General features: G+C 43.3%; 1 protein-coding gene across 3 annotated transcripts in view; it reads left to right on the top strand.

Annotated features, from left to right (window-relative positions):
* Positions 1–11,515, top strand: part of rell1 (RELT like 1) — a 78,662-nt gene that overhangs the window by 18,771 nt on the left and 48,376 nt on the right. For all 3 annotated transcript variants that reach the window (XM_041195317.1, XM_041195335.1, XM_041195325.1), the window contains exons 3-4: positions 260–331; positions 8,852–8,897. In XM_041195317.1, coding sequence (XP_041051251.1) covers positions 260–331; positions 8,852–8,897 — 118 coding nt within the window. The remainder of the gene's footprint in view (positions 1–259; positions 332–8,851; positions 8,898–11,515) is intronic.

The following is an 11,515-nucleotide window of genomic DNA, read 5'->3' as shown; positions in this document are numbered from 1 at the left end:
GACAAACTGTAGAATAAGTGGGATGTTTCGAGAACAGAGATTGCAAAAATACAGAAGCGATCTATAGGATGAACATTATACATTAGACCGATTATACAAGCATTTTTGGGTATAAATATAATGAAGTTAACCCATTGTCAGATTTGCTGCAAAATCTCCTACACTGCTCACCAAAGTGTTATGATAATTATGGTGCCCTACTATGGCGTTCATAGTATTTTATTGTACTCACTTTTATTTTTTGTATATTGTTCCTTAGATTTCCATGACAGTAGTGAGTGCAATGCTGACACAGTTGGACAAATGGTGCACTATATTATGAAAAATCCAGGTAATGCTTCATCATAAGACTGCAGGAGTGGATCATTTTGCCCCCTCGCCTGTTCTAACTTTCACTAAGATCGTAGTTGACCTATGACCTAACTCCAAGTATCCACCTTTACCCATACCCCCTGTTAACTTTGGTTAACAGAAATCTAACCATCTCGGATTTAAAATGAACAATTGACCTGGCATCAAGTGCTGCTTGAGGAAAAGTTCCAAACTTTTATATTTGCTACTTTTCTGTCTGATGGGACCTTTCCAGAATCTAGCGAATTTTGGAAAATTAACACCAGCGTATCGACTACCTCATTAGCCACCTATTTTAAGACCCTAGGATGAAGTCCATCAGGACCTGAAGACTTGCCTGTGACATTGATTCCGCATTTGACTACATGTGAAATCCAAAGGCTCTAGTAAAATTGCAGTTAATTGGAATCAATGGGAAAACTCTCCACTGGGTGGAGTCATACCTAACACAAAGGAAAGGTGGTTGTTGTTGTTGGAGACCAATCATATTGACCCATTGCAGCAGGAGATTCTCAATACAACCTTCCTGGCCCAAATATCTTCAACTGCTTCACTAGTGTCCTTTCTTCCCACTTTATGACAGAAGGAAGGCTGTTTGCTAGTGATTGCACAGTGCTCAGTACCATTTGCAATTACTCAGATAATGAAGCATATAGCCGGGAAGAGTGCCTTGCAGTCAGCATCGTGGTGAAGCAGTCTGGGAAGAATGTCCTGCAGTCAGCATCGTGGTGAAGCAGTCTGGGAAGAGTGTCCTGCAGTCAGCATCACGGTGAAGCAGTCTGGGAAGAGCATCCTGCAGTCAGCACCACGGTGAAGCAGTCTGGGAAGAGCGTCCTGCAGTCAGCATCACGGTGAAGCAGTCTGGGAAGAGCGTCCTGCAGTCAGCACCACGGTGAAGCGGTTTGGGAAGAGTATCCTGCGGTCAGCATCGCGGTGAAGCAGCTGGGAAGAGTGTCCTGCAGTCAGCATCGTGGTGAAGCAGTCTGGGAAGAGTGTCCTGTAATAAAAACAAAATACTGTGGATGCTGGAAATCCAAAACAAAAACAGAATTACCTGGAAAAACTCAGCAGGTCTGGCAGCATCGGCAGAGAAGAAAAGAGTTGACGTTTCGAGTCCCCATGACCCATCAACAGAACATGTTCTGTTGAGGGGTCATGGGGACTCGAAACATCAACTCTTTTCTTCTCCGCCGATGCTGCCAGACCTGCTGAGTTTTTCCAAGAGTGTCCTGTAGTCAGTTCTTGTTGAAAATAACAAGAGTGACATCACAAGACAGTGCGAGAGAGTGGTGGAGAGATCAGAACCAGTGCGAGTGTGGGGAAGCTTCAAAAAATGACGTCAGCACAATGGCGAGAGCTGATTGGTGAGTAGTTGGTAAGTGTTTTTCTCCAGTTTCTCTCAGGTCTAAAATAGATAGAGCTAAGGAAAGGTAAGAGTTTGAGTTTTTTATTTAAAGTGTATAAATAATTTAACTTTTTTTTACTGTATTTAACTTAAAGTAAGTTTTTTTTTAACTAGAGGCATGGCAGGGCAGCTCAGTCCCGTGTTATGTACCGCCTGCAACATGTGAGAAGTGCTAGATGCTCCTTGCACTCTGACCGACCACGCCTGCAGGAAGTGCCACCATCTGCAGCTCCTTGAGTTCCGAGTTTCGGAGCTTGAACGGCAGCTGGAGGCACTGAGGTGCATCCACGAGGCTGAGTGTTTCGCAGATAGCACGTTTTTAGATGTGGTCATCCCACAGCTTACGGAAGTGCAGACAGGGAATGGGTGACGATCAGTCAGAAGGAAGGTGTCAGGCAGGTAGTCAGGTAATGCCCAGGGTGCATCTCGCTCGAGAACTGTTTTTCTGTGTTGGAAAACGATGAGAGTGACAGTCCCTCTGGGGAGTGCAGCCGCGCTCATGGCACTGAGTAGCTCAGCTGCACAGTGGGGGGGGGGACGAAAAAGTGGGGAAGAGCAATAGTGGTAGGAGACTCGATAGTAAGGGAAACAGACAGGTGTTTCTGTGGCCGTAGACGTGACTCCAGGATGGTATGTTGCCTCCCTGGTGCCAGGGTCAGGGATGTCACTGAACGGTTGCAGGGCATTCTAAAGTGGAAGGACAAACAGACGACATAGGTAGAAAGAGGGATGAGGTCCTGCAAGCAGAATTTAGGGAGCTAGGAAGCAGATTAAAAGTCAGGACCTCAAAGGTAGTAATCTCTGGATTACTTCTGGTGCCATGTGCTAGTGAGTATAGAAATAGGAGGTTAGTCCAGATGAATGTGTGGCTGGAAAGATGGTGCAGGAGGTAACATTGGGACCATTTCTGGGGGCGCTGGGACCTGTACCTGGGAGCAGCTGCTTTTAGGTAAATCTGCGTCAGAGCAGTGGGACTCATCCAAGAAGAAAATAGGGAGAGTACTGGCCAACATATTCCAGTAAAGATAAAGGGTGGGACCAACAAATCCAGGGAAACCTGGATGTCGAGGGATATACAGGATTAGGTAAAGAGAAAAGGGGAGGCTTATGGCAGATTCCAAGGGTTCAAAACAGCATAAGCCCTAGATGATTACAGAATGTGCAGGGGGGAACTTCAAAAGGAAATCAGGAGAGCAAAAAAGGGGCATGAAAAAACATCAGCAGGTAAAATAAAGGAAAATCCAAAGTTATTTTACAAGTGCATTAAGAGTAAGAGGATAACTAGGGAAAGAGTAAGGCCCATTAAGGACCATGGTGGTAATTTGTGTGTGGAGCCGGAAGCCATGATAGGCTTCTAAATGAATACTTTGCGTTGGTGTTCACAAGTGAGAGGGATGATATGGGTATGGAAATCTGGCAGAAGGACTGAGATATAATTAAAGCAATTAGCATAGAAAGGGAGGAGGTTCTAAATGTTCTGGTAGGCGTAAAAGTAGATAAATCTGCAGGCCCAGATGAAATGTATCCCAGGCTGTTGAGTGAGGCAAGGGAGGAGATAGCAGGGGCACTGGCAATAATTTTCAATACCTCTCTGGCCACAGGAGAGGTGCCAGAGGACTGGAGGACAGCCTTTGTGGTACCGTTATTCAAGAAGGGAGGAAGGGACAAACGAGGGAACTACAAGCCAGCCAGGCTAACCTCAGTGGTGGGGAAACTATTGGATGCAATTCTGAGGGACAGAATTAATGTACACTTGGAGAGGCAGGGATTAATCAAGGACAGTCAGCATGGTTTTGTTAAGGGGAGGTCATGTCTGACCAATTTGATTAAATTTTTCGAAGAAGTGACCAGGTATGTAAATGAGGGCAATGCATTTGACGTAGTTTAGATGGACTTCAGCAAGGCTTTTGATAAGGTCCCGCATGATAACGAAGGTAAGAGCCCATGGGATCCAAGGCAATTTGGCAAATTGGATCCAGAATTGACTGAGTGGCAGGAAGCAGAGAGTGATGGTCGAGGGGTGTTTTTGTGACTGTATGCCTTTGTCCAGTGGGGTTCCAGGTATCAGTGTTGGGTCCCTTAGCAAGGAGGTTATGCTGGAACTGTATAAAACATTGGTTAGGCCACAGCTAGAGTATTGCGTGCAGTTCTGAAATCCGCATTATAGGAAGGATGTGATTGCACTAGAGTGAGTGCAGAGGAGATTTACCAGGATGTTGCGTGAGCTGGATAATTTTAGTTAAGAGGGGAGATTGGATAGACTGGGGTTATTTTCCCTGGAGCAGAAGAGATTGAGGTGTATAAAATAAAATTATGAGGGGTTATAGATACGGTAGACAGGAAGGAACTTTTCCCCTTGGTGAAGGGATCAATAACCAGGGGCATAGTTTTAAGGTACGGGGCAGGAGGTTTAGAGGGGATGTGAGGAAGAATCTTTTCACCTAGAGGGTGGTGGGAATCTGGAACTCACTACCTGAAAGGTTGGCAGAGGCAGAAACCCTCATAACATTTAAGAAGTATTTGGATGTGCCATGGCATACAAGGCTATGGGCCTCGTGCTGGAAAATGGGATTAGAATAGTTAGGTACTTATTTGACTGGTGCAAACTCAATGGGCCGAAGGGCTATTTTTTGTGCTGTGGACCTCTGTGAGTCTAAAAATAAGTGGAAAACAACATAATGGACCATAGGAATGCCTGGCAATGATCATATTTAATAAGAAAGCTGACACACCTATCTTAGATATTCAATAATATCATTGCCAATTTCCCCACCTTAAACATTCTGGGGATCACCATTGACGCGAAACTCAAATGGACCAGCCACACACATGCCATGATTGCTGGAGCAAGTCAGTGGCTCACCACCTGCTTCCTAAAGTGTCTCCTCCACCTACAAGGCACAAATCCGGAATTAACCTCAACAGGCCTGACATCATCCAGGGCAAACCAAACCTCTTGATTGTCGACTGCTGCACTGCCAGCAGACCATAACTGTAGTTTGTACCATCCACAGAAGACATTGTAATAACTTCCTAAGGTTTCTTCACTAGCAGCTGCAAAACCCGTGACCTCTGCCACCAAGAGGGATGAGGGGCCCTGGTGCATGAAAACACCATCACCTTCAAGCTGCATACCATCCCAACTTGGGCATATATTTCTGTCCCTTGATTGTCACTGGGTCAGAATCTTGGAACTACCTAACAACATTATTGGAGCACCTTCACCATATTGTTAGGAAATATAAACAGTTTAACTAAGTTGTATGTGTGAGTGTTAGGAATGAGTTTTAGCTCAAGCTTTAAAGTTTGATTTGTACTTCTGTATCTGTTAAGGAAAGGTCATACTGAGTCTTAGTTTCACTTTAATAAGGTACCTGCATTTCTAATGAGGTTTTTTTGACCAGTGTTGCAGCTAAGGTAAACAAACAAGGGTGGAAGAATTGGTCCGTTGCCTAGCAATAGGAGTCCAGAGAGCCATGTCCCTCCCACAGACACATGCAGAAAAGCTAGAAACAGCAGCTTGTTTTGGAAGCTGTTGGAGTGAATCTGGTTTTGAAGATAGCTATCAGAGAAGCAGCCTGGAAGGGATCGATAGCCAGTCCCAAGCTAAAATTGGTTGAAAGTAGCTTCCAGGAGAGACTGGAGCAATGTGGACAGCCAGTCCCAAGCTAAGGAAAAGGTCCAAGATTCAGGGAGTGCAACAGGGGAAAGTCCCAAGCAGACCTTCTAGTCAAAGGAAGGACAGGCATCTGGAAAAGGACCTATTATTGAAGTTAAGAGTGAGGGACAGAGAGAAATGCTCCAAGCTTCAGATTTAAAGAGACAAAAGCTGCAGAAATCAGATTTAAAGCAAGAACAGCTTAAAGTCCAAAGAGGCAACTGAGGGCCTGTAACTCTTTGCTATGGGTATATGAAGCAGTGGTACTGTTGATAGCTGTGTAGGGAGAGACAGTGCAAGGAAGACAGCTTGAATGCATATGGTGACCCAGGGAAGAGGAGCATCGGAAGGAGAGTTCAAAACCCTGGAGGTGAACCCTTACAGAAGGCGTCTGAAAGAAAGCGTCAGTTTGGGACAAGATTCCAAGGCGAGGTCTTGGAGAGTGAAGACTGGAAACCCTTGTGTGAAAGACAGAGTTCAGTGAGATTGGTTGGCTCATGGTGTAACCAGCTTCTGGGGGTAGTTGATGAGAAATCTATAGCATCTGTTTGAGGTGGCATCTGTCACTTGGTTTCAGAGTGTGGTGTGTCTGACCACAGGGTGCCATATACTTATATGGATTGTGTATTTGCTGTGAACATTAAATTATAAGATAGCTTTTGTAACTTGTGTTAATCCTTACAAATCTGTATGTACCTGTAAAGGTATAGTTGTGGGTGCAGGAGTATTGTAATATTGTTTAATAAATGTTTTATTCTTTTGTTAAAAGTTGATCAGCTGACTTCACAGAATCACAGAATCTCTCAGTGCAGAAGAGGCCCTTCGGCCTATCAAGTCTGCACTGACACGTAAGAACCACCTGACCTACCTACCTAATCCCATTTACCAGCACTTGGCCCATAGCCTTGAATGTTATGACGTGCCAAATGCTCATCCAGGTACTCTTTAATGGATGTGAAGCAACCCGCCTCCACCTCCCTCCCAGGCAGCGCATTCCAGACCGTCACCACCCTCTGGGTAGAAAAGTTTTTCCTCACATCCCCCCTAACCCTCCTGCCCCTCACCTTGAACTTATGCCCCCTTGTGACTGACCCTTCAACTAAGGGGAACAGCTGCTCCCTATCCACCCTGACCATGCCCCTCATAATCTTGTACACCTCGATCAGGCCGTCCCTCAGTCTTCTCAGCTCCAAAAAAAACAACCCAAATCTATCCAACCTCTCTTCATAACTTAAATGTTTCATCCCAGGCAACATCCTGGTGAATCTCCTCTACACCCCCTCCAGTGCAATCACATCCTTCCTATAATGTGGTGACCAGAACTGCACATACTCCAGCTGTGGCCTCACCAAGGTTCTATACAACTCCAACATGACCTCCTTACTTTTGTAATCTATGCCTCGATTGATAAAGGCAAGAGTCCCATATTCCTTTTTCACCACCCCACTAACATGCCCCCCCGCCTTCAGAGATCTATGGACACACACGCCAAGGCCCCTTTGTTCCTCAGAACTTCCTACTCTCCATGTATCTAGACAAACAAATAAAAGTTTGGATTTGTCAAGCTGGGTTGCGCCCTGGGATCAGGCTCGTCCAGGGGTAATCTCAGCTGGGAACCATAACAATATGAATTGTAGCTGTCCAAGAAGGAGGATCATCACCATCTTCTTGAGCAACTATGGTTGGGCAATAAATGCTGGCTTTGTCAGTAATTCCAACATTCTGAGAAAGTTCAAAGAAAAGTTGAAGATTACATGATGTAGTGGAGAACAATTAGAGCTTATTTTCCTCTGATCCATGCACCTAGGCACCAGATAGGCAGAACAGACCCCAAGTGCGATTTACTTGCAATAAATCAAACTTGTCTGTATTTGTGACACTTGGATGCTGGAATGTTCCCTGGCAGGGCTTATGCCTAGAATTCTGGAAGTAGCTTCTTGGAGCAGTAATGATTTTGTGGCTTGATAGGCTGAATGGCCTTCTTGATCTGTAGCTATCTTGCAAATGATTGCATAGGAAAGGTGCTGGTCTATACTGAGTGCAAGCATGTGGCGCTAGTAGAGATAGCATCTTGTCTTTGCTTAATTAACAGTTGACCCTGAAGAACCAAACAAAAGAGGACCAGAATCCTGCAATATTTGAAAATTAAGATGTGATTCTTACTAGTTAACTCTATCTTCCCTAGATAAGTTTCAGTTAAATTCTCCAAATTTTACATTTGAACTTGGGATATTGTAATGTAGTTCCACCTTGCCCACTGTCCACACCCTAACAATGCATTTTTTTTCTGACCTGGCACATCATGATTCCAACTTCCAAAAGTTAGGAGTAATTATTTTCTATGCTGATGAGCATCAGAAAATATTTACAAGATGTTTGTTGTGCATTTTTCATTTTTTTGTATTTCTGTATTACAAAATATAATGGCCTAGATTTTGCTGTCAGTGCCGAAGATGGTGTTCACCAGTAACCTTAAAAAGCCACAAAAATTAGCAGGTTCTGAAGAGTTGATTTCCCTATTCTGAAAGGACAGCAATAAAAATGCTGGCTTAGCCAGCGATGTCCATGTCCCATGAAAAGAGTAAAAAAAATTACCTGACCATCCAAAGAATAGAAAATGCAGATTTAAGGCTTTGAGCAAGAGGTACAGGGAAGATGTGTGGAAGAACTGTTTCACATAGTGAGTGATAATGACCTGGATCCTGTTGCCTATGAGTGTAAATGATCAATGACTTCAAATGGAAATTGGATGAGTACTTGACGGAAATCAAGCTGCAAGGCGACAGGGATAGAATGGGGGAATGGATCTGACTGGATTGCTCTATGGAGAGTTAACATGTGCTTGATGGGCTAAATGGCCTCCTGTTCTGTACCATTTCTATGATTACATCTGCGAAGATTGCAACAGTACACCCTGTATCACTGACAGCACTTCTTGGGTTTGCATGTTCAGTTGCATATGTGCCAAGACCAGAAGTTCTTGTCAGTTTTACGCAGTAATTGCAGCAAGCACAGATAATTTCACTGTTATAACCTCAAATTCATTATGGGCCATTATGTTCATGCAAACTACACTTTGAGCGGAGACACTTCAAGAATTTGTTTCCTTGTTGTCCTTGCAAGTCTGGTATTGTAGATCTGAGTTCCAAACTCAAACTTATTTGAAGTAAATCACCGCTTACTATACGTTTCTCTGTATATTGCTGCCTTTCCTCTTTTTATCTTATTCTTTAATATAGGTTTTAATTTTTATTTATTAGGTATTTATTGAAAGTTAACTTTAAAATAATTGATGGCATTAATTGGATTGAGAGAAAATGTAGATTAAATAGGAAAACCATCAAAAATAATTAGGGCTAAACTGTAACGCATTTTACATTTTCAAATATCCGTAATTAAATTTAGGACTAAAATGTATTTTTTTTCCCTCTTTGCAGCTAACGCTGAAGCATTACATGCTATGTTAGACCATAGTCCAGAAAGGTAAGATTGACTTTGAGGATTTATTAATAGTGTTTGTTCAGATTTTACAAATGTTTGCGAGATAATTATCATATACTACTGAAAGAAATTATGACATTGTGCTGCAAATTTTGAAGTTGTTTAAAGATCATTACTCAAATGCTGAGAGTGGTAAATTCAAATACTCAGTTTGAAAATATTTTGAGAAACCAAATGTAATTTCTTCTCAACTCGGAAACCTGGACAGTTAGCAATGATTTCTCGAATGTAAGTATGTTGGAGGGACCAGACAATGGGCGTTTATTACTTTGTCTCAATAATAGTGTGCCTTTACTCACAACCATATGTGGCATCCATGTCCAAGAAACAGCGAGCAAACTCCCCATTTATATGAAAAAATAAAAATACCTGGAAAAACTCAGCAGGTCTGGCAGCATCTGCAGAGAGGAACACAGTTAACGTTTCGAGTCCATATGACCCTTCAACAGAACTTAGTAAAAATAGAAGAGAGGTGAAATATAAGCTGGTTTAAGGGTGGGGGGGTGCGGTGGGACAAGTAGAGCTGGATAGAGGGCCAGTGATAGGTGGAGATAGCCAAAAAATGTCATAGACAAAAGGACAAAGAGGTGTTGAAGGTGGTGATATTATCTAAGGAATGTGCTAACATTCACCCCACCCCACCCCCACTAGGGCTATCTGTACCTTGCTTGTCCTGCTTTCTACCCTTAATTAGCACATTCCTTAGATAATATCACCACCTTCAACACCTCTTTGTCCTTTGTCTATGACATCTTTTGGCTATCTCCGACTATCACTGGCCCTCTATCCAGCTCTACCTGTCCCATCCCCCCTTAAACTAGCTTATATTTCACCTCTTCTATTTTTACTTAGTTCTGTTGAAGAGTCATACAGACTCAAAACGTTAACTGTGTTCCTCTCCGCAGATGCTGCCAGACCTGCTGAGTTTTTCCTGGTATTTTTATTTTTGTTTTGGATTTCCAGCATCCGCATTTGCTTTTATCTCCATTTAGATGAACCTTTCTCTTGATCTCAATAGATATTCTGTTTGATTCCCTCTGTAGCATTGTGTTACTGACACATGTAACGCTGTGTTGAGTCCTACTTATTTCAGGATTTGCCTTGAGATCCCTGTATCATTACCGCTGGTTTTATATGACACTTTGCCCTCATGTAAGAAGATTTTTCTTCAACTAAAGCTTGTACCCTAGTAAGAGAATATGCATTAGGCTGACATTTTAGAGGAAAACCAGTACGATAATCATTTTCTGTCAATGGAAACATCTCAATGTAAATACGACAGCATCCTCAAATTTCAGTCTGAACTCAAGACTGACAGTGCTGCTAACCAGCTCTGTCTATCCTCTCTGCATGAAGTAGTGGAGCAAATAAAAACAGAAGATGCTGGAAAATCTCAGCAGGTCTAGTAGCATCTGTGGAGAGAGAAAAACAGAGCTAAAGCTTCGAGTCTGTCTGACTCCAAAGCTAAACAGAAGTAGAAATGTGATGGATGTTATACTATTTAAGAGTGGGGTGGAGCAAAATAAAGGTCAGGGACAAGTGGAAGTTCAGGAGAGATTGACAAAGATGATCTGGACACAATACAAAGGGAGTGTTAATGGTAGTGTTAAACATTAAAAAAAGGTGCTGATGGTGGCATAAAGGTAAGATAGCAGAATGTGTTGATAACAGAACAAGAGTCAGCGCTCTGTGAAACCAAAACATAGAAACAAGTGACAGATGGCCCTATGGTGGAGGAGGGATTGGTTGGGGATACAAAAAGATATTTTTTTAAATTGATAAAAGTAAATTGGAAAACATGAATAAATAAAATAAATAAAAATTAAATAAAGAAAGAAAAATGATAAAAAGGGGTGAAGATGGAGGAGAGAGTTCATGGTCTGAAGTTGTTGAACTTCATGTTAAGTCTGGAAGGCTGTTAAGTGCCTGTTCCGATGATGCTATCTTCTTAAATGGCGCTTCTGACATGTCTTCCTTTTCCCTTAATTGAAGGTTCCTCTCCACTGCGGTTGACAGGGCCCTTAACCTTGACTGACCCGTCTCCCGAACCTCTGCCCTCACCCCTTTCCCTCCCTCCTGGAACCTTGATGGGGTCACCCTTGTCCTCACTTTTCACCTCACCGGCCTCTGCATTCAAAGGATCATCCTCCGCATTTTCACCAACTCCAGCATGATGCCATGAAAAATGCATCTTCTCCTCACCATCCCCCACCGTCAACATTCTGTAGGGACTGTTCTCTCTATGACACCCTGTTCCATTCCTCCATCACCCCCAACTCCCCTTCCGACGGCACCTTCTCATGCAATCGTAGAAGGTGCAGCGCCTGCCCCTTTATCTCCTCACTGCCCAAGGCCCCAACCACTTGTTCCAGGCGAAGCAGAGCTTCACTTGCACCTCCTTCAATTTGGTCTACTGTATTCGCTACTCTCAATGTGGCCCCCTCTATATTGGGGAGACTAAAGCAGATTGGATGACCACTTTGCAGAACAGTTTCACTCAGTCTGCAAGCGTGATCCAGACCTTCCTGTCGCTTGTCATTTCAACACAGCATCTTGCTCTCATGCCCACATGCCTGTGCTTGGCCTGCTGCAATTTTCCA

Source organism: Carcharodon carcharias, chromosome 1 (genome assembly GCF_017639515.1).
Source record: "Carcharodon carcharias isolate sCarCar2 chromosome 1, sCarCar2.pri, whole genome shotgun sequence".
In the NCBI taxonomy this organism is placed as follows: Eukaryota; Metazoa; Chordata; class Chondrichthyes; order Lamniformes; family Lamnidae; genus Carcharodon; species Carcharodon carcharias.
Note: the sequence above shows the minus strand (reverse complement) of the source record. Positions and strands in the feature narration are given on the sequence as shown.